The sequence below is a fragment of the Rhinolophus sinicus genome, chromosome 14 (assembly GCF_057876585.1).
Source record: "Rhinolophus sinicus isolate RSI-liver-muscle chromosome 14, RSI-T2T, whole genome shotgun sequence".
NCBI lineage: Eukaryota > Metazoa > Chordata > Mammalia > Chiroptera > Rhinolophidae > Rhinolophus > Rhinolophus sinicus.
In genome coordinates this window covers 60,857,823-60,880,942 of record NC_142514.1, presented here as the reverse complement: position 1 = coordinate 60,880,942, position 23,120 = coordinate 60,857,823, and the positions used below count along the sequence as shown (strand labels likewise).

General features: G+C 33.6%; 1 protein-coding gene across 28 annotated transcripts in view; it reads right to left on the bottom strand.

The window, feature by feature from the left end:
- ADGRL2 (adhesion G protein-coupled receptor L2) overlaps positions 1 to 23,120 on the bottom strand; it is a 599,014-nt gene that overhangs the window by 127,027 nt on the left and 448,867 nt on the right. For all 28 annotated transcript variants that reach the window (XM_019754311.3, XM_088791227.1, XM_074335022.2 and 25 more), the window contains one exon: positions 19,815 to 19,987. In XM_019754311.3, coding sequence (XP_019609870.1) covers positions 19,815 to 19,887 — 73 coding nt within the window. In that variant the 5' untranslated portion in view covers positions 19,888 to 19,987. The remainder of the gene's footprint in view (positions 1 to 19,814; positions 19,988 to 23,120) is intronic.

Sequence of the window (23,120 nt, the reverse complement as noted above, 5' to 3'; positions counted from 1 at the left end):
GTAAAACTCAGTCACTATTTTATTTTACTATCTTAAATGGTCCATTATTTACAACTTTATTGGTAGCATCTTCTCAATCCTTACTAATTATCAAAATCTAAATGTTCAAACATAATGACTTAAGTAAACTATGGACAATTAGTTTCATTGAGCTATATATATCAAAATTATATTTATTCAGTCAACATTTTCAAACAGGCAGAAAAATAAACAATTGTATACATTATATGACCATAAACTAATGGCATGTTAAAATAAAAATCCCATAGCAGGCTAAAAATAAGCCATGTCCAATGGAAAAAATAAGCACTCGATTACAAACAGCATTCTTAACTCCACATTGTATTTGGGGGGGAAACGTTAAATGTGTCTAGAGCTTATTTCATGTGTTTTTAAGTTTTGTAAATTTTTTTCCAGGTCTTTGTACATACACTTGCCATCATTTTTTAAGTTGATTTACATTTTACTGACCCTTGTATCTAAGGACTCATCCCTAAATCTGTTAATTTAAGAAATAAGGACACTAAATCAAATACTAACCCTGTTCCTGATTAAAGAGGTAAGGATGTGCTATGCTTCAGAAGACAGCAAAGATAAGATTAAGGAATATATTGTCTTAAGTCTTAGCTCTAAATATGTTTATAATGCAATTGTTCCTGCCCTAAAAGGAAGTTTATGGGAATAGGTAAAAAGATGTTCATTCTTCTTAGTTTCAGTTCTTCACCCTATCAACCACAAAAAATGTTGCATATAGTAAGAACTAAAAAAAATATCGCATTTGCCAAATGGAATAAGAAATAACTTTATGAAAAAAAATAAATCCAAGGAGCAGTAGTACTATTGGCTCGATGGTATTAGTTCTACGTCTTAAGCATAATTAGGTCTGGTTTTCTCCATTCTGAAGTGTCATGTGTAGAATTTCAAAGTTTCTACATGTGGCCTCGTTTAAGCCAACAGTGTTATTATCCCAGGAAAATATCAATAATATTAAGTTTCAGGGTCTAAAATAACTGCTATTCCTCAGTGAGTTAGAGTATTATATATAATATTTTTATGTTTTTATCTTTATCTTTATTTCCTTTTTCCAAACTATTAATTTTAATGTCTCAATTGAGATAAAATGTTTTACAATTCCCATACATTTTCAAGGACCAGTCTAAAAATACCAATAACAGTAAAGATTTAGATGGCTGTGATGAGAGTGAAAAAGATTAATTGCTGTATAAACACACAAAAAATTCTTCTAAGAGTTTCACAGATCATTAAATCAATGCTGTATGTATGTGTGTGTGTATATATATATATATATATATGTATATCCAATGATATTCTATCTAAAAAGTAAAGAAAGTCATTTAAATTTTATTCATTTATTCAATAACTTATTTAAATTCTGTCATATACCAAGAGCCTTCAAATTAAAATTTTAAATAGTATGTTCAAATAACAATATAATCTTTCAACTATGTTTATTGATTAGGAACCCTCTCTGCATAGGCGCTGTCAATGTATAATAAATTTGAGAGAAGTTTCCCACCAGAAGGAACCATGTGTGCGCTGATAGAGGCTTTTCTACTGATTTGTGGACACGATGCCAAAATATGTAGTCAATGCAGTTAAAAAATAAAGCCAAGTAAGATGTCTGGCACCACAGACAAAAAGCATATGTTGAATGCTTTCATCTTCCACTTTCTCAATAGGCTGTCTGGCATCAAACAGACTTAGTCTTAATGTGAATAGTGGGTGTACATTTATGAACCTTTTTTAAAGCCATTTCCTTTTTACACATACACAGTACTTAAATTACGGAAGGCTAAATCTTAGGCATCGCACTATATACACCTAGAAACATTCCAAAACTAAAAATTAAAATGGATTTTTAAATTGTTATACAAATTCAAAAGCATCAAGAATGTTGTATCAGACAGTCATGTGGCTAAATGAATCACATCTCTGCATTTATTACAGATTTAATGCTACTGATTTAATGTGCATGAGTTTCCTCAGGTACAAAAAGGAGAAAATAAGACAAACCCCATAGAGCTGCTGGGAGAACTAGCCAGGTCCATGAATAGAAAGCACCAAACACAATCCTTGCTATCTAGTGGGGGTCCCACAAAGGGCAGCCCTTGTTTTCAGATTTAAATTAAAAGCACAAATTAGGGAGCGACAGTAGAAACTAGTTGTTCCTGTACATCTATAACAAAAGTTTTCCAAACTTCCCTCATGTTTATTGTTTAATGATTAAAGCAAGCCTCGTGTTATATGCTGATTATAAATTGATATTAAGACCATAGGGACTATATTAAATATCTAATTCTTAAGGTTTTTTAAAAAAATTCTGTAAATATGCCCCACTGACAAGTCTGTCTGAGTTTACTATCATTCTGCGTTTAGTGGTAGTTACTTCATTAAACTGACCACACAAACTACCCATTAAACCCATTTCTCTTTTGTTTAATATACTTCTCATCTTGAATTCATGATCCGACTGGACTCCCCACATTCATCACTCACCATGCCTAAGTATAAATCGCCATTTCTGCCAGCACTGAGTTCTTTCTAACTGAAAATGGTCTGCCTACAGGCACTGCTGAAGGGGGGGCAAAGCCAATCTGACTAAGAAATCCTACAAGCAACCCGACACAACTGATTGAAAAAGACATGATTCCTCAACTCAAGGGCAGTCAGTCCATGATCACAAGAGCAGTGGGACTTCATACAGAAAGAAGAGTTAGGCTTTTGAGTTTTTCTCTTTCTCAAGAACCTGAATTGGGAAACGTGGGGCAATTCCAGAATGAGAGCAAGAGATGAAGTTGACAGGGTGGAACCACGCTGGGTGGAGCACACTGGAACTCATCCTCACATAAAACTGTGAGGGAGTAGAAACTATGAGTAAGGCAAAGGGGAAAAGATAAGGAAATGACCAGAGTGGAGGGGAACAAAGGCCAGTTTGTATCCAGAAGAGCTGGCAGATACGGAGGGAACACATGGTAAGTAAACAGAGTCCCAGAAACTCCTGCTACCTCAGATCTGGGAACTGTGCTGAAGGTAACAACCAGTTTTCTTACATTTTCCCAACTCCACAAGGGCAGGCCAGGAAGCATGACTCCCCCTGAGTCCCTGGGAGAGTCTGATTTATCGTATTCCCAAACGTCCATTACTCTCCATTCCTTACCACCAACAAACTTGAATAAATCACTCTTTCCCTCATCAGTGACTTATTACCAAATTCCATCAATTCTACTTCTGAAATCTTATCAATTCATTCCTTTTTATGTAATCTCTGCAATTTTTTCCAGTCTCATTCTTCCTCACCTAGATCACCTCAACAGTCTTCTTTAAGACAGAAAGTACAAATGGGCAGACCACAGGAAGAATCCATCCAGCTCACTGGTGTATTTCATTTCCCCACCCGCCTCACTATTTGAATTTGTGCTTTGAATGAGTTTCCAGTGTTTCAAAATATGGAGATACAACATTCATAAACAATTTCTGACTTTTCTTGGGGGGAAAGAAGAAAATCTGACCAACTGACAACACATTCACATTAGCAAAGTATCAAAATACTGACAAATTAATCACCTGAACACAAGTAACAACTGTTTACTTTAGATAAGCGTAAATTTTCCAGTTTTATTTCATTTCTTTATACTCTGTCTACTTGACTTTAATCTTAATCTCCTGGTCCCACAGAACTTGTTCAATGTTCTCTCTGCTTTCAACAGTAGATCGCATCCAACCCAAATCAGTACCTCTAGAAAAAAAAAATCTACAATTACCTTTGAAATTATTCAGTGATCATCACCAAACATGCTAAAATCCTCTTTCACATGATCTGTCCCATATTCTTTACCCAGTGCTCTCTTGTCTCACCTCACCTTGCAAACATCAAACCACTTGGGCCACTGTGAGCTGTGCCCTCCTTAAAAAATAAAAAAATTTTAAAAAGGCAAGAACTATGCCTAGCACATTGCATAGTCCTGGCACACTGGACATGTTCAAAAATTACGGATGATTAAATGATTTTTTTAAACATTTCTTTTCTAAGCAGCAACAGTTCTAAAAAGAAGCAGGCATTTTCCCAATTTTATAATACATAAGAAAATGCAGACACATTAAAGAATTCATACAAGTTCACACAGCTGGTAAGTAAGAGTCAGAATGTGAACCAATGGATGTCAGACCAAAACTTGCTGCCCTTGAGTATATACCCTTTCTTGCTCCCATGGGAAACTCTGGTATAAATGTAATTTCACCACAGGATATGTCAGGGAAAGGAAACAGAGACCTAGTCAATACAAAAGATGGTAATGTCTAATCCTAAATCAAAACTGACAAGATAAATCCTTTGAGATGTTGAGCAGTATCACTGATGTTGTGACCGGCTGTGGAAACGCCATGACAACTTTCACAGTCCTAAGCAAACTAGAAGAAACTCCATAAAAATCTTCCTATTTTGAGTACTTAGTACTTCATTATCTTACCATAATGGAAAAATAATTAGAAAAAATAAAACGGAAAAGCAACCAACAACAGAAAATGTATTAAGAAAAGTCAGTGCCTACAGGATAGGCAAAAGATAGATCATAAACCCTTTAAGAAAAATATATATGACATTCAAGAAAACATGATTAATAGAACTAATCAAAGGATAATTTTGTGATTCAAGTTATTAAATTTTAAGAAAAGTAACACTATTATAAATGCTTGAAGCACAGATTAATTTGAGCGGTACTTGGCAACAGCTTGTGATATAAATTTGTACAGCATAAGAAGTTTCAATTTTGTTTTCAAACATCATAGTACTATAGTACACAAAAATCTCTTGGAAAAAAATGACAGAAAAAAATTGCATCACGGAGTAGTAAATCCTTTCAGTAACATCAAAAAGCCTGAATAAACAAAAAAAAAATCTTTAATATTCTTTTAGCGCTTGATTTGCTTTCGTTTTTTAAAATCTTTGAAAACTTCACTGCTTATCTGCATAGACTGGATATCAAAAATTTTTTAAGAGCCTCGTACATAAAGCCTAATTAAATGTTCTTTCTTAAAAACACCCATCCCCACTTTTTTTGCCCTCCCCAGTATCTCAGGGCCAACAAAATACTGACAAGCATTGTTTTCAGTACATTAGGGAGTAAAACCCTTGAAAGCAATAATCTTTGTTCACACAGATGGATAGAGATGCTTTCAATGTTCTGACATGGCATCTTCTTGCCACACAAGCACCTGTAGTCTTGCATTGTCCTGCTAGGCATTCCTAAAAACACCTGGGCAAGCTGTTGACTAAAAAACTAGACATTGGATGAGATGAGGGATAATTAGCAAATAAAACTATTCCCAGCACTCTCTCGACGTTAGAGCAGAACCAAGCTCCAAGCCGGCACCTGGTGAAGGGAACTGCTAGATGTGATAATTCCAATTTACACATTCAGCACAACATTCTGTCTGCCTGTCAATTCGAAACAGTTTCCTATTCAGTGATAACAGATACCCCAAAAGAATGCAGTGTCGAAATGCTGACATGAATTTTTTATGCACCAACTAGACTCACTCTCCTCTGGACCAGCTGCATCTGCCTCCTTCACTCTTGGAATGGACTGACAGTTGGGGACTTTTTTCAACTATACCAACAACAACAAAAATTGAAATGTATAGGGCAAATTTAAAGTATCAGATCCTCATGCAGAATAAATACCAACAAAATTTTCTTAAGTTAAGAAAAAAACACTAGTGAAGTTTAAAAAAATAAAAATTCACTGTCAGTTGATCTTAACTCATATATGCAGTACTTCTCAGCTGCCAAAACCATGAAAGTATACTTCTACTAAATACAGAATTTACTAATTTATTCTTTCTAAATTGACAGAGAGAGCAAGATAAAGCAAGAAAGAGAAGGACAGACACACAGAGACAGCATAGTATACTGGATATCCATTTGCAAATAATATTTAAATATAGAATAAGAAACTTTGACCGCAAGTATACATATGCATACACATATATACATTCATAACATACACATGTATACACACATATGTACATATATGCATATAATTTTAAAAGATTTTATGAAGATTCTCCCAGCAAAGCCATCAAGTTCAATATTATAAGCTATAAACATTTTAATATTAATAAAGTCATTAAGAACATACTAACCAAAACAGTAGTATATTCGCAAATGTAACATAGATATAAAATATCATTATAACAAAACACCACTATAAGGATAAAATTTCCTCCTTATATCTAAGCTATAATCAGAGAATTTTCTAGTTACTAAAAGAAATTCACAAGAATCTTCTAAATGATTAGAGATATTACTCATTTTTAAATTGAGATTTTCATAATTACTTATCTTCTAAAATATTTTCTCAAAGTACAGAATGCAAATGGCAATATCAACTGGGTTCATCATTAGAATTCAAGAAGGAAGCTCCAATTAGCGAATAAAAGTCAACATTAGTTGACTTCGCTATTGTAGGTTATCACCACCCAGAAAATCAAAAGAGCGATCAAAATCATTGAAGAACTAAGGTTGCCATCAGGAACCGGGGTTCGCTACCTTTAAGTCTTAAAGTATGCTCAGCTCTGAACCCCAAAGACCCCGTTCCTATAAAATACATACTGCGCATGCAGAGACACGTTTAGTTCTGATAGTCACAAACTCACCATATTGTTTTAGGTGATCATTAGTGAAACAGTGAACTGTGAATGAAGTACATATTTACTACTGCTCTGGTAGTAACACTCCTTAAATGTGCTTGTCAATTAACGGAAGTATTTTTCTGAGTGCCAAAGCATTATGAAAAATACAGAAGTAAAAAATTGTCCCTGACCTCAAAAAATTCATTGAAACATACAAAGGAGACGTAAGATGTGACTACCCCCCCCAAAAAAAAAGTAGTACATAAACAAAGACAAGTACGGACAAACTGTTCTTGTCCAATATGGTAATCTCTAGGCACCATGGTTACTTCAATTTAAATTAATTAACATTAAATAAAATAATGCACCTTTTCAGACACATTAGCCATAGTTCAAGTGTTCAATAATCACTTGTCACTAGTGACTTACTCCTCTAGACTGTGCTGCAACATAAATTCAGAGGACTCCTATTTATATGAGGAAAAAAAACACCTCCTCAAGGTACTACTAGCTTTTGAAAAGTATCCTAAAGGACAAAGAGAAACTGAATAAGTGCAAAGGTGGATTTCTTGGCATTGTTTTTAAGAAACAATTAGTCGTATAGCTTGGCTGGAGTTATGGAAGGAAAATCCCACTTAAAAGTCAAATTTGGGGTCCTTGAATTTTGCTGTGCCTTTTAGATTTTGTTTTAGTCTGAACAACTGGTCACAGAATTGACAATAGAGGAAATAATGCTTATGTAAATATGTAAAGACAATGACTAACAAAACAGATGTTCAAAAACTGACAGAAGGGATAAAGAAGGGGGAGAGGTGAGGGAAAGGATGAAGAACACGGGGTAAAACAAAGGAGTACTGAGAAAATAAGACAACAGAACTGCTGGTGCTTCACTGTTAAACACCTATAAGACACTAGTGAAATGTGATGGTTAAGCCTCAAAATGGCCTGTTGATGCCAGCAATCTTTTTTTATACTTTGCTCCTGTATATAGATTAGTGAGGAACCAAAGTAGCATTTATCACTAACAGTATAAAGTCGGTTTCAGTCTAGAAAAGTTATTCAAAACGACTGTGGGCTCTTGCAGGGGGGAGTAAGAATATTTAGGAAGGGCGAGTTAAATATTGCATTGTCTACCAACTGTAGCACAATGTCAACCACATCATGTGTCCGTGTACTTGGTATACGTGATAGCATTTCAAATCTATAAATGAATTTCCAATTTGTGTTCAACTGAAATGCATTCCAAAATACAAGAGGTGCTAGTCATTCAATTATTTGTATTTCTTCTCTAAACCTAGGTATCCAAAACTGTCAAACTGTATATCAAGGATTATATAATGCAAATTAAACATTATTTAGTAAGATTTCCATTGTGACAAGTATCTTTACTGTTTTACTACTTTACTAAAGCATGCAATCATAAGACACAATTTTACACACATCTATACGTATATATGTATATATATATATGTATTATCACATCACTATCACAATAAAGTCAATCTTTCCAAAAGACCAAAATATTATTTAAAATTAAACTTAGTTCAATCTTTTTCTTTTTTTTTTTTTTTTAACAAAATCACTAGAAACATTTGTTTGGACTTTGTCAGAAGGGTTTCAATTTTACATCATTACGTTTTAACTTGCCTAATCAGCTGAACAAAAGTACTTTATGTAAAATCATTCTTTTAGTTGCCTTAGCTACAAATCCCTGCAGAATACTATAATTGAAATCTACTCACGTAAGTTAGGAATAATTAGGGCCCCAAATTAAGCCAAACACAAAGTTAATTCAAACAGTCAGCTGCTGTCATTTAAATGGTTACAGAGTTTTATTGTTGCTTAACATTTCTGAATGCTTTTAAAAGTACTCTGTTCTTGTCTCTATTTAGTATTTTAGTACAAATAGAAATGGGATCAAGAAGCCAAGATTCATGCCTTTAGACTGGAGTCACACCTATTCCAGTCTTTTGTCACTGAAGGTTTTCCAGTCAATCTTTGCTATCAGTCAATTAACAACACAGTTAAAAGAATGGAGTGACAGCTCTCAAAGGCAAGCTTTCAGGTAAATAAAGCAGGATCACAGAATCTACAGTGAGTGCCATTAATACAACAAAAGTAAGAGCTTTTGAAAGCTAACAAGGATAGTCTCTATTTGCTTAAACTCTAAAACAAAGCAAAGGATTAAAGGAGCTTCCCCTTGTAAGGCAAACAAAAGAGAAAAGATAATGTCTAAAACCCATACATACCTGAAGGAGGGGATATGAAAGCATGCCTTTAACTATTTTAAGACAAATGGTAATCAGTAAATGTTAATCAGCGTGAACCGATAAACTAAATATAGTAAAAATTAAAACTATTCTTGTAATATTTTGGTTTTTCAGTATTTAGCATCTGTTTACATTCTCAAAGAGAGACTGATTTTTAAAAAATATATACCTATGGCTTTTATAACTTATGAAGATTATTTGAAAGTTGCAGAGTTAACAAGATTGGCTTTAATGTTTTACATATTTCAAAACAAAGTGAAATGATCTCTTTCGATCATCAAGTTAAAGAATGCTAAGTTAATATATTTTAAGGTATACCTTAAATATTCTAAGATGACAACCTGATAGGGCAGGAAAATACACCAACGATGAGGCTAAACATTTAATTCTACAGAAAGAATAATAGACTGGCAGTAAAGAGAGCTGGACAAGGGTCTAATCTTTCCAGGCCTGTTTCTTCAACTGCAAGTTGCAAACTTCTATGTGACTAATCCCCAGGTTGTGATTCTTAGTCTAAAATTCTTTAATTCTACCAAAAAATAAAAACAAAAAATAATGTGCCCTCTAAGATACTTATGTAGAATTTGTTTAAAATTTACTATTTTCTTTTTATTTGGTTTGAAAAGCTGAATAATCTAATGAACTTCATTAAGAAATAAATGTAATTTGTGATTTGTATTATAATAAAACAAAATAATATTGGTAACATATCTTTATCTCTGACAGCAGAAGTAAAAGATTATGTCTACTACTAAAAATAAAGAAATAAAAGCTTTGAGTATGTGTAACACTTAAAAGTGGATAAATCACTAGATGACCTTGATGTGGGTGATTTTGGATCTGCCAGCAGTTTCTGAGTGTGGGCCGGGATCCTGTCTCATGAAGCCGATGAATGGAAACAGGGACCAGGGAGAGGCAAAAAATTTTAAAAACAGGATAGTTTATTAGAGGCAGGAGAAGAGGTTACAGCTCCCGAGCGGGAGGGGGGTCCCGAATGGGGGGTGCCCCATGACTGAAGCAAAAGCTCTTTTATACCTTCCCTTGCCTGCTTGGGGAAGGGGAGCTGTTTGAAGAAGGGAACCGGCGCCTTTTAATGAAATTCGTCTACCAGGTTTGTTCTGCTTGCCCATCCTAAAGGAATTAGCAAAGTAACCCACTCTTTATCTATCAGATCTGCTCCATTTGTCAGGCCAAAACGAATTTTATGATTCACTTCAAGGCCTTGTTACATTATGTCCTGGAGCAAAGGAGTGATTTCGAAACCTGAAGTTTTAGGATATGGCTATCTTTGTTTATTCCACCAGGGACCTCCCTGTCTACCTAGGGACATGCTAACTCTCCTGTATCAACCTTAGGCAGATAAGATATATTTAATCTGTTCTGGTCAACCAGTTTACACATGAGTACTCCTACCCTATACTCTTTTATGATGCTATCATGTCAGGGTTTAGGGTTAAATGACAACAATTCTTAGTTTTTAAAATATGCTGACTTTGAAAAATTAGTAAAATACAAACTTTTTCTAAATGGCTTAAGACAAACATAAATATACACTTTGCATTACATGATTTTATAATGCTGCTTTAAGAAATTTAAAACATTTGTTGTAAAATGCTATTTAAAATGTTTCCTTGTAACAGAATAAAAGTAGTACAGATCAATGGGGAATAGAGAAAATATTAGGAGGAAAGGGTCAGGCTGCACTGTTACTCAGGGATTTTTCAAAACAAATCATCAGATTAAAAAAGGTCAATAAAAAGCATATAAATTAGTATTAAAAGTGTAACAAAATATAACAATGTTCAGTAAAGTTTCAAGGTAGCTTAGTTCCTTTTTTAAATAAATTATAAAACTGAAAGTGATGTTATTTCTGCATTGCAACTGTGTTCTTAAGGTTAGAAACAAACGTCAATTTGCAATGGTAGAAATCACTGTCATGCAAAATCTAATTTTCTAGACTAAACACGTTAATAACCAAACTCCTTGACACAGATGTCCCTCACAGACCAGAAACCTCAGCATCACCTGGGAACTTACTAGAAATGGAAGACTCTCAAGCCCCATCCCAGTTCACGGAACCAGAATCTACATTTTAACAAGATTCCCAAGTGCATTATATGTGCATTAAATTTTGAGCACTGTTCTTGATTAATAAGATTAAAAACATCCAACTCGACCTCTCTTAAATTTCTTCCTCTTCTCTACACATCACTTCTTGAATCTTCCTCTCCCTGTATCATAATACACATTCTCCTTTCCTATATGAGGCCTCCTTTTCCTTGTATTCGACCCCATTTCTTTCTTGGTTCCTGGAAACAAATTTTCAGGTATCTGACATATCTACTTCAAACAATCAAAAAAGAAAATTATAAAAAGTACTTTCCCTAAACAATGGAATACACGTAACCTCCACTACCTGTCTCCTTCGCTTTACTTACCTACTTTTGAATCACCTGCCACCATCCCCTCATCACAGCAATCTGCCATTTAAAAGTGGGTCTTTTAAAATCCAACAGACAGGCTCTCTTCCCCACTACCACCAGCAAAGCCCCCATCCATCCTTTCTACTGTGTGACTAAAGTTTAAGTTCTTGACTCTTTAACATATGATATTGCCTGTAATAAAAACCTGAATTTAATATTAAGCATAACGACCACCTGATGTAGATTTACTAAAAAGAGAAAAAGATGAACCAGGAAGAGTAAGGGAAGAGGGAACTAATGTTTAATATACACACACTAATTAGACACAAAGAAATAGTAAAAAGCACTCTATAGATAACCAGCAAAATAAGTAAGAATATCACTTAATCTCTTTTTTAGATTAAGACCGTATGCAAAACAAAACTCTGCTTTATCTGAATTCCTGTTTTTTTAAGGAAATTTCACGTGTTTCTTGACACTTCAGAATTCCAGTATTTTAATCAATATTGTCATGCTGCTTCTTTTTCTCTCTCTCTCTCTCACCAAAAAATTACCCCTTAAAAATAAACTTTATTAATAGACTAGATGTAGAAAGTAATAATCTTAGTAGAAAAGAGCACTATTATTGAAATCAGAAAAAGTGACATTTTCATCCATATTTCAATCTGTATAAATATGAAGTGTGTTCATTTCTTCTTTTTTAACTATTGTCCATTATCTATTTTTAATTTGGGTACATCCCAACTTCATCTACTGTGTTAGTTCAAATTTGATTCATACCCAATGATTTTACATAGTTCACTTCATTTCAAATTAATTGAGACCTTAGATCGCACCTTTAAACAAAGTTAATTCCTAATGGATTAAGAAATTAAATAAATACATTTAAGAGCTACAGGGAAATACAAGTGAATAAATATGTAACTAATCTCAAGATGCAGTTTTTTAAGTATGAAGATAATAGAAGATCTCACAGAAGGAAACAGCTATACATCAAAAAGTATGTAAAGAAGGGGTAAATAAAACAAATGAAGTAAATATTGACAACTGTTAAATCTGTGATTAATGTGTTATTTTACAAAATTCTTGTTTGAATTTTTCATTAAAAAAATAAGCAGTATGATTTAAATTAAAAAATACATTTTTCATAATAAAAATGATGTTAAGGATATAATCAAAGGGTTTAAAAAATAAAGAGAGCTGTAACAACACAAACAGAAAAACTGGCAAAGGTAGTTAAAAGTTCACATCAAAATTACAACTGCCCAATAAATAAATCTCTAAAAAATGTTTCTGTCCTCATATATGGTCCCAAAAATATAAATTTAAGTTAGAATGAGACACACTTTTTCACACATCAAAAGTGTCATTTCTTGTAAAAACTTAAAATCAATGCTGGTAAAGTATGTAGATTGATACTTTCACATATTGGTAATCAAAATGTACACTGGTATAACCCTTCAGAAAAAAACAGTTTGGAAGATGTCCATATACCTAATAAATCAGAATCTAGAATGCTAGTCTCAGGAAATAAACAGATATAAAAGAAGAGATTTAGATAAATATTTATTTTACTTGAAAGAAATTAAGTTCAAATGGCCAATGAGTAAAGGGGAGATTAAATTATTTTTGATATATACATGATAAATTACAATGAAGCAGTTAAATCTATTTTCTAAATATATAATAACAGGTACAAGTTATGATAATATAAAGTGAAAAATCAGAATATAAAAGTATATGGAAATAGATAACCTAATTTTGTTTTACCTATAACTTTATTTTATCCATAATATTAAGTATGTATGTTGGAAACAAAAAGGAAATATGTCATAATTATAGTAAGGTCCTAGAATTATGAACAATTATAAATTGTTATCTTAATTTTCTTATTTTTTTATCCTTTCTAATGTATTACATTCAAAATCTGAAGGGGGGAAAAAAACTTTTAAGAAAAAATAATCCCTCAAAGCAAGAATAATGGCAGACATAAAAGTCAAACTCAGTAGAGTCCCATGCTGATAAGCAGGGATTATAAATGTTTTTGCTTCCTGAAGCTCTGAAATGGAATTCCCTTCTCAGCCTCACATTTTAGCCAAGAGATGCCAGGGCTGGGGCTAGGCATTCTCCTGGAATCACTTCTGTCAAGTTGACAAAAGGAGTTCAAGAATAGGGTTGAAAGATGTCATGAGATATTCACTAATCCACCTTGATGTCTAATACATGTAGACTGCATGGCTGTCATATGTCATTCTCTGTCATGCAGGAGGTAAAAAGAAAATAAAGAGTACCACAGGGTACCAAGCATATGCTTCAGTAAGACACTCCCTTAGTAATGTGGCAGATAAATTGGTTCTTCGAGACATACCAGTTCTACATTAATACTCAGATGTGCTCAATCATTTGTATTATCTTCTTCTCTAATAACACAGCCTCACTATATAGTATATAAAAAGGGAAAGGTGCATTAATTCAAAGAACGAAGTAAAAGATTCATCAAAACTGAAACTACTCAGTGACTAATTAACACAATTACCGTTCGGCAAAATTAAGGTGCTTTACATGCTTCCTGTACTTTTAATTAAGCTACCTTTATTACACTATTGAATTCTTTCAAAATGTAACAGTAACTGTGATAAATGCCTAACATAGATGTAAAATCAATTATTTCAAAAATTTACTCTTCGACAGACAAGTTTATAACCTCTTTACTTTTAGCAAATTATTTCTTCATAGTAACAGATTTTTTTTTATTAATCATTTGATGTAGTCTTTTTTTCTCAAAAAATAAAACAGCCAAGCTATACAATGTTACTGAGGTCTGTTGGGTAACCATTATGTATGACACTGATTTATAACACTTTACCACCAACAACAGACCTGCTGGTGAATAAACAAACATTGTGGATAAGTAAGCCTTTTTTTAACACTGGAAAAGAAGCAGGACAGGATGAAACAGAATAGAAAGTGGGAGGAAAAGTGGAAAGAAAAAAAAAAACATCAACAATCAAGCACTAGACCTTCATTAATCTTCATACATGAAATATGGCATATTTTGACAATGAATATTGGTATGTAAGATGACCAAAGTATATTCCAAATTAACTTTTTAAAAAATACCATTGTATCCTATTTAGCCTTATTATTTTTCAATTTTGAGTCATATTCAGCACAACTATACCTTCCTTTTGAATGCTGGTAGTAGTACTACAAGGCATTTGGTATTTACAAGAAGCAATGTCATGTAATTTGTGAATGGCATTAATATTTATATTTTTAAAACTGAATTACATCACTACCTATGCAGAAGAAAGCTGCTGCAATCAAATTACATTACATTCATATACTACAATAAGGAATATTTAAAGTATCCTAACAGCAATATAGTTAGGTACTCTCTTAAGGAGTAAAACCACGTTGATCTGCACTAAAAATACAAAGAAAATCATTTTTTAAAAATACATTCTTTTAAACCAATTTTAATTTACATAATTTTAAAATTAGAAAAATAAGGTTACATTTGTTATACACCAAACACAGATATGCTGTACAAGTCCAATTAATTTAATGGGAGATATGACTTCCATTAAGTTTAATAGGAGTCATATGGTCAAATCCCCATACACCTTGCTGAAAATTTACCTTCTAGCTTTCAGCTAATCAAATATACTGAAATGAACAAAAATAGTCAATTTTGCTAGACTGGGAAATCCAAAGTCCCTATAGTAAGTTAATTCAGCATTATCACAGCAATAGCCATGTAGTTATTCCCAACAAGAAAGAGAACAAGGTTACAACAATGAAAAGAGACAAATCGAAGCAAGGGTTTAAAAATGTAACATTTACCCTTAACAGAAAATATGTTCCATTTTTTCCAATCTGGAGCCAGTTTTTCAATTTTGTTTTTTCCTTTCTTAGTACACTGTTTAAAAGAGTAACACGAAGAAAGGGGGAAAAAAAAAATGAAAAAAGAGTAACACGCAGTCCCTTTTTTAAGCCTAAAATTACACCGAAAGGGTCTGTTCAGAGGAATATAGAGCCACATGAAAAAGTATAGATAGTATTTCCCAGGAAACAACTTGTTACTACTTCTGAGCCACAGTGAATTAAACTATTTTCAAAAGGGAAAATCTTTTAAAAAGGTTACTGTATATCCACACCACTGTACCCTAACACCTCACCTCGACTACTCACACACATAATACTGCAGAGCTTCAGTGAAAGGCTGAACAACACCAGCTTCATCCCAGAAACGTGTCACAAAGGCAAATGCCTGGGCCCTACCCCAGACCTTCTAGGAGATTATGCAGCTCCTCAAGTTGGAGAACCACTGCAATCCTTTATGCCACATTCATGCTGTTCTCACTCCACTTTTGCTCCACCACCATGCTCACCACTGTCTTTAGCTTATTCTACTCCTTTTAAGACTCAGCTCAAGCATCATCATCACTTCCAGCTGGAAGCCTTTTCTGACATACACCCACCCAACTCAATTCACCCCAGTACCTCTGAATATCATCATCACGGCACTTCTCACCCTGTTATTACAATGATTTATTGTCCCCCAACTATTAAGACTAAGACCCTCTTCAAAGATTTATGCTATTTATGTAGTGGATATAGAATGAGTACCTACTGTTAGCCAGGCATTGTTCTAGGCACTCGGACACATCACTGAACCCCCCAAAAAAAGACCATTGCCCTTCTGACATGCAGACATATTGTATATGTATATTATTATGTGTGTAAACAAAAGAATGAAAAGAAAGAATAAATGAATGTAGGTCTGAATTATTTTAATTCTTATTAAGTTTAACCTTGGCGAACAAAGCTACTATTCCTTCACCAAATTACAAACCATTCTAAAGGAACTATTTATATGCCAAAAACATTTTTTGCTAATTTATATTTAACCCCTAGATCTACTTTTTTCTGCAAAAAGACCCTACAGCCAAACTTCCTGTTTTAGTAAGATATCATTAACACAAAAGTCATTGCAAAATGTGCTTTAAAATTTTTTAATACATTAAAAACTGGTTATGATAATATTTCTACAGCTATGTCCTAAAATTTTCTTGATGTATATAAAATAAATAATGTAAAGTTGTATATGGAATACCTGGCATTTATACCTGGCATAATATTTTTCTTTGAAATAAGGATAAGCAACAATGTAATTTGAGTTAATTAACTAAAATTTTGACTAATGAAATCTAATTACATACTCACTGCATAAAGAATTCAACCTGAAATCTGTATTACTCACTTTGCTGAAGAAGTGCTATTATTTATAACTTGTCACTTGAGCAAACCTTCATATGTCTGATTTATGCTTTTCAGGGCTCCATTATATACCATAATTTAATTCTCTAGGACACAAAGATTCAATATACGTTCCTACTTACTGATACATGATTCCACAGTGGGTTACTGTGCTTATAAAAATCGGCCAAAAGAATCAAAACACACTAGTTTCTCAACAGAACTGATTTTTGAAGGGCTTGAGGTTAGTTCTCTAGAAATAAAATCAGTCTGACAAAAACTTACAAAATATTTTGAAAGTCTTGTCTTTTATAATTATTTTTTATTTGGAAATTCTAAACATAATTTTCAAAAATACACAGGAGAGACTTTAAGAGTAAGCAAAACATTGCTCCTATTTTTCAAAAACGAGTAAATTTTCATGGTAAGATGATTCTTAAATAGTAACTGAAAGAGAGAGATGAGCTAATTCTAACTTTATAGATGTAACTGATGTGAGCTAATTAAAACTTTATATATATAATTAGTTTTTACTACAGTAAAACTTATAAAATGTTTAGTTATTTGCTCTTTTTGTATACAAAACATGACATGTCTATAACGTTCACCTGAACATATAACACTGAACAAATAAGCCCTTCCCTCAAATGTGGACATTTATATCTCAGGTATAAAAACAAACCCACAATTAGGTTATGCTTTTAAGAACACAATACTAAGGTAAAACACTACAGGAGGGAAAAAACTCTGAAAAGGAAGGCATGCTTCACTGTTGAATACAATACACAGGCATGTTTTGTTTAAAAAATAGAAGTTAGTTGCTATTACTTAAAAATCTAATGTCTGGTTTGTATTACAAAGCCAGAAAACTGGCAAAACAAGGCTGAAAACTGGAATGACAATCCTGGGTCCTCCGGGACTTTCCTACCTGCTGCAGACCTCCACTGGCCTGCTATATACTCAAGTTCCTATGCTTGCTTTGCCCCAACACTCGTATGTAGGTATCTGAGATTTCAACCCCTGCACAAGACAATGAGCTCAAGAGCAGAAACTATGCCATGTGCTTTTTTGAATGCTAAGCACCTGGCTCAATTTAGTCACTCAATACATGAGGAAAGAGGGAGGACACCACCCAGGGAAGCCCTATTCTGAGTTATCTGTAACCATCCAAGTACTGATATAAAAAATGCTCATCGCTGTAAGATTTCAAAAGTTAACAATCGTGTAAGGGCCCCTAAAAAAAACTTAATGGGTGAATCGTTAAATTTATAGCTTCTTTCCTGTGCTCTCATACCTAACTTTGATTGGTTTTCTCCATAGGTGTTCACAAAGCATGATCTGCTTTCTGGCAATAAAAGACTACCACGTCATGTAAAACTTTTCTAAGACAAAACCAGGTGATACTGGCTCGATGTTCCAATAGTGTGCACTAACTATGTACACTTCCATAACTAGCAGTGTGGGTGCATCCCAGGTTCTTTTTACCTATAGGAGGGGATTGCTTCAAAAGCAACACCCCCTGGCCTGGTGTGCCAAAAATGAAATTTCTCGTAACAGCAGATATGAATCCTGAACTAAGAGGTGACATACAAGAAATAAAACTGCAGTATCTCATAAAAAAGTGTCTGTTCCCTAACCCCTGCTGGGTTGAGCCACTGTGCCAGCAAAGTGGTCTCTATCTTGATTGGAAAATTTTTCATTATGTGGACTAATGAGCCATTGGTCCACACCTGGAATCTTTTTTAAATGTATAAAAGCATTCAAACATAACAGCAGGAATTCAGTTAGTTTTTCACCCCCCAAAAAAACAGATTCAAAATTATAGGCTACATACAAGATTTGCCTAACAATGCAAGCCAAAGATTCATATTGTTAAACTCAGTTTCTGTTCGTTGTTTATCATGACAATATTATTCATTCAGACATATTTTAATGATAGATTTGATGTATCTTTTTAATTCTGATGCAAAGAGCAATACCTCCTAAAAATAAAACATTAACCCAGTTGTAACTTTCATGTGACTTAAATCCAAGTGAACAGCATTTCCTTTCAGAACACAGAAATTCTAATTTTAAAATATTCCCAATTTGTTCTTTGAGTTCTACTCTTCAGTTACGTCAACATATTGAAAGTAGGGGATTGGTGAGGCAACGAGAAAATGAAACATGATTTTGGAACCAGCATTTCACATAAAATTCTTGTGGCACAATTAAAATGTTAACATTTTGATGCTTCCTACAAAGACATTGTATTAATACGCTTGCTTCTATCTATCAATTGACAGTATGCCTTTCTACACTTATCATTTCATTAATAGATATAAATGTGATCACTTAAAAATACACATAAAACCAATTTTAAAACTCTAAAACATTTTCTTCAAGAGTATTTCATTGGAACCCAAAAATCCATTATATTTTACATGTATTTCTCAGATTTTACATTCTATACATATCTAACGGCATTAATATATTTTCATGCCGAATATAATAACTACCACTAGGAATCAGCGATATTAACATATCTTAGCTCCACGTTAACTTCTGACCTGCTCTGTAAAGAGCACCTGGGAAGGTGTTATTTCCACAGAAATAATACGTAAGACTAAAGAAATAATGTATGATACCAGGAGATCCATACAGTAATGAACAAACGATGGTACCAATGATTTCATTAAGCCTTAAAAGTGTATTAAATAATTCTTTAAAAACCAGATCTGTCTTCAAAAAGATATAGATAAGAAAACACTATAAAAAAATAACATTTTTCAGAAGATATGAAAAGTTTTATTTGTTTTTAGAACTATGACCACACTGAAGCAGACAAAACTAAAAATGAGGTGAGTTGCCATAAAATACTTTCAATTTCACTAGAATAAATTTAGTCAATAAATGTAAAATATATACCAAACAATGCTTTCATTTAGTTCTCTGAGGATTATTTACAATGCTGATATTTATAAATTTATGTAAGATATAAATTCATATTTCTTGAACTCACTATAATAGATAGCTATGTAAGGAAAATAATTCAACCACCAAAAAAAACAAACAAACAAAAAAAAAAACAACTGATGTTCAAAAAAATATTTTTAACACTTATTTCCAAATAATAAAATAATACGCATTCTATCTACTTCTGCATAAATAAGACTGCATAGTTTAAGTTCTCCGGGATGTAAAAAATATAATTTAAACTGCATCTTACCTTCTGTATTCGGTAAGAAGCTGATTATAATGATAAACCACAGACTTCGCATTCTGCAACCAGAAGACACCATTATTGATCCCTTTAAATATTTTCTTTGTATTCCTTAATGAATCTAGTTACAAATGCCCAGCTTCATCGAACCCAGCAGTCTGCATCATTGATCCTCATATCTGAAAAACAAACAAATCCATCATTTACTCTATGGTCCTGCTACATTCCAAAAAAAATGTGAAAACAACTCTTTCCCTCCCTTCACTCCCTCCTTGTCCAATATGGAAGCTGCTCCTATACACGGGGTAATGAGCTTCACATCCTGAAAACGATCAAAGCCCAAAAAACACTTAGAAACAACCAGAACGTATGAATTCACACAGTAATATAAATTCTTAATGGTGATTTTTTTTCATTGAAAAGCTTACAAAGCCATTCTAGACTAATACATCTGTCTCTCTATGCCACATATTAGTTGGTTTTTTTTTTTTAATCAAAGTACAGCTGACCCTTGAACAACACGAGTTTGAACTGTGAGAGTCCACTGAATATCAATAAATACTTGTAGTTTTTGCTCTGATGTTGGGAGTCCACAGATGCAGAGGGCCAACGGTAGGTAGTGGTCTACACCATTTTATATAGCAGATCTGAGCATCGTGACTTTGGTACCCACGGGGATCCTGGAAATCCCCAGGGATACCAAGGGACAACTTTAACTTCTCAAAAGTTATACACAGATTTTTCAACTGCGTGGGTGTTGGCCCCCCAATGCCCACGTTGTTCTAACGGTCACCTGTACTAGCTTCAAAATATAATACCTCTCACAAAATTTTATAAATAAATACAGTTTTGGGTTTGTTTTTAGTAATGACAACAGCAATATTATCTACTATTTTATCCTGTTACCATCCAGGATATTTTATCCTGTTACCATCCAAGACGGAGCTGAGATAAAATGAAACTTAATAACAGTTTAAGTCTCTTAACTATTTCATTTTAAAGTTTAAGATTTTCATTTATTGGTTTTTCTCACTGCAAGGTACAACTTCAGATCAAACCCACATCTTTGAATAGGTTGTTTCACCCACGGGACCCAAACGTAAACCTCAGACCATAATGATTTTTATCTCTAAGGCTGCATCTTTCCTTTTAAAAAAACTGAGGGACGGGTGGCAAGGAAAACAGACCTGGAGTCAAGTCTAATTCTGACTAGCCATTAAGGACCAGTTCAACTGGAGATGATACAAAAACTTCAGCAGCGTTTAACTTAATTAGTGCTACTCAGTTCCTAGGATCACATGAGACCAGGTCATTTGCTGGGTTCTACGGAAGTGTTTTTACTTCTAAGGTGGCATGAGGAGTCAGAGAGTAAGTGATAGTCTTATAATACACATAAAATGCAGGCAGTTCCCAAATATACCCTGCCTCTGGGTCCAGCTTCTTCTTAAGGTTAATACAATTTTTTCTTTTATAAGGGACATCTTAACTCTTTATTTCTAACAATTTTCTATTATGTACTTCTAAGTAATACTCTTACCAAGTTTTAAGCTAACCTTAACTTGCTATACAAGTAAGAGTTTTTAAAAGTTGGGAAGTGAGAGGAATAACCCCTATTCTGAGGTTGTGTCTATAACTCAAATAAAATGAACTCATATTTAGAAAAAAAAATTTCATAGATAACTCTGAGTTCTCTATTTTACATTATCTGAGCTACTCTGCATTTTGCTACATGCTTCATGTATATCATATGTGATTCTATTAGCAACGCATTATATTTTATTATCAGTTCCCTATAATGCGACTTCAATGGAAAAGCAGTCAGATTCTAAATGGTTTAGAGCACTTACCACACTATAAAGTCACTACCTTGGTTTACCAACAAACACACCAAAAAGAATTTAAGAAATTAATCTGAAGCTATTATCTAGTGTTTAAATATAAAGATCCATAAAAATCACAGATGAAAGAAACTAGCAAGGTTTCTGTAGAAAGTCTGTTTTACCAAGCTTATAGTTTCAGACATAAAACTGCTTCTCCATATACGCCTCCTTAACCCATAATCAGCCCAGTTTTTTTTAGCTCTGTCTGAAAACTCTGAAGACAACTAGGCATCACGATAAGGAAAGTCAGATGGGTATTATCCAGTTCGGAGAACACCTTAGATGCTTCTCTGTCCAAAGAAATAAGACAAAAACAAAGGAAAGAAAGCTTCCTCTTCTGAATGCCAAAAAAGTTTTTAAAAGAACGAAACATTAAAAATTAATGTAATGGAGACACATGGCACACAATCCTGCAGAATTGGCTAGCTCTCTCTATTCATTTTTCACTCTCAAAAAACAAAACCAAACATAAACCTGCAGTTCACAACTGCTGTGGCAAAGTCCCTGCCTTAAGACTGCAAGCTATTTTATGGAAAGCATAAAGAGAAGTCAGATAATTTCATGGCCTGTCACATCGAAAAGGCTCATCAATGAACAATTTCTTACAGCCTACAGACTGTTCAGTGATCTGATTAAGCAATTAGAATAATTTTAATGTGTGGATGAGGTACATACATTCATTACCACAAGTAAAATTCAGTGAGCCTTTGGAATGCTCCCGAGTCAAGCAAAGAATTCTGGTTGTAAAGGGAACTTTCATTTCAGTGAACTGCAATGCATACAGGCTGCTTGCCCACACGCATAACTCTTGAACACATTTCCACTTTCTTAAAGCAACCCAAGATCAGTCTGTCTTCGGTCATCCACTCTTTGAAAGAGTCCTTGTTTGTGGGAAGAAAGGGAAGGAAAAAATCAGGGACTGATGACTGCCTTGTAGGAAACAGCTGCCAAGATAGGAAAACCTCTGTTTGTGAGGGGAAAAGGAGGAGGAAACCACACAACCAAGACCTCTTTTGTGGTCTTTGGCTAGGACAGAGTATTTCATGAACAGATTTTAACTATACTAAAATTTGAATGTATTCTTAAGCTTTGAATGTGAAACAATTTTAAAAGTATGCTCTAGTCATTATGAGACAGTATAAATGATTGTTTCTAACAAACAGAAACGGTTCTGGAATGAAATAAAATCATGGCTTCTTTTACACAAATAAAGCTAAAGTCTGGCCATTTATTTCTCTGTGCAATAAGTAAAAAGAATATCAAATTTATTTTGCTCATTCTACAACATATAGCCAATCACTTTCACATCAAATAGAATTATTTTCAAAAGCTTAGGCTTTAAATGCAATTTTGAAAACTAAGTCAAAAGATTTTACCGCTGTGATCCAAATTAAAAACAATCTCCCATTAAAAAAACTGCTCATGAAAATTG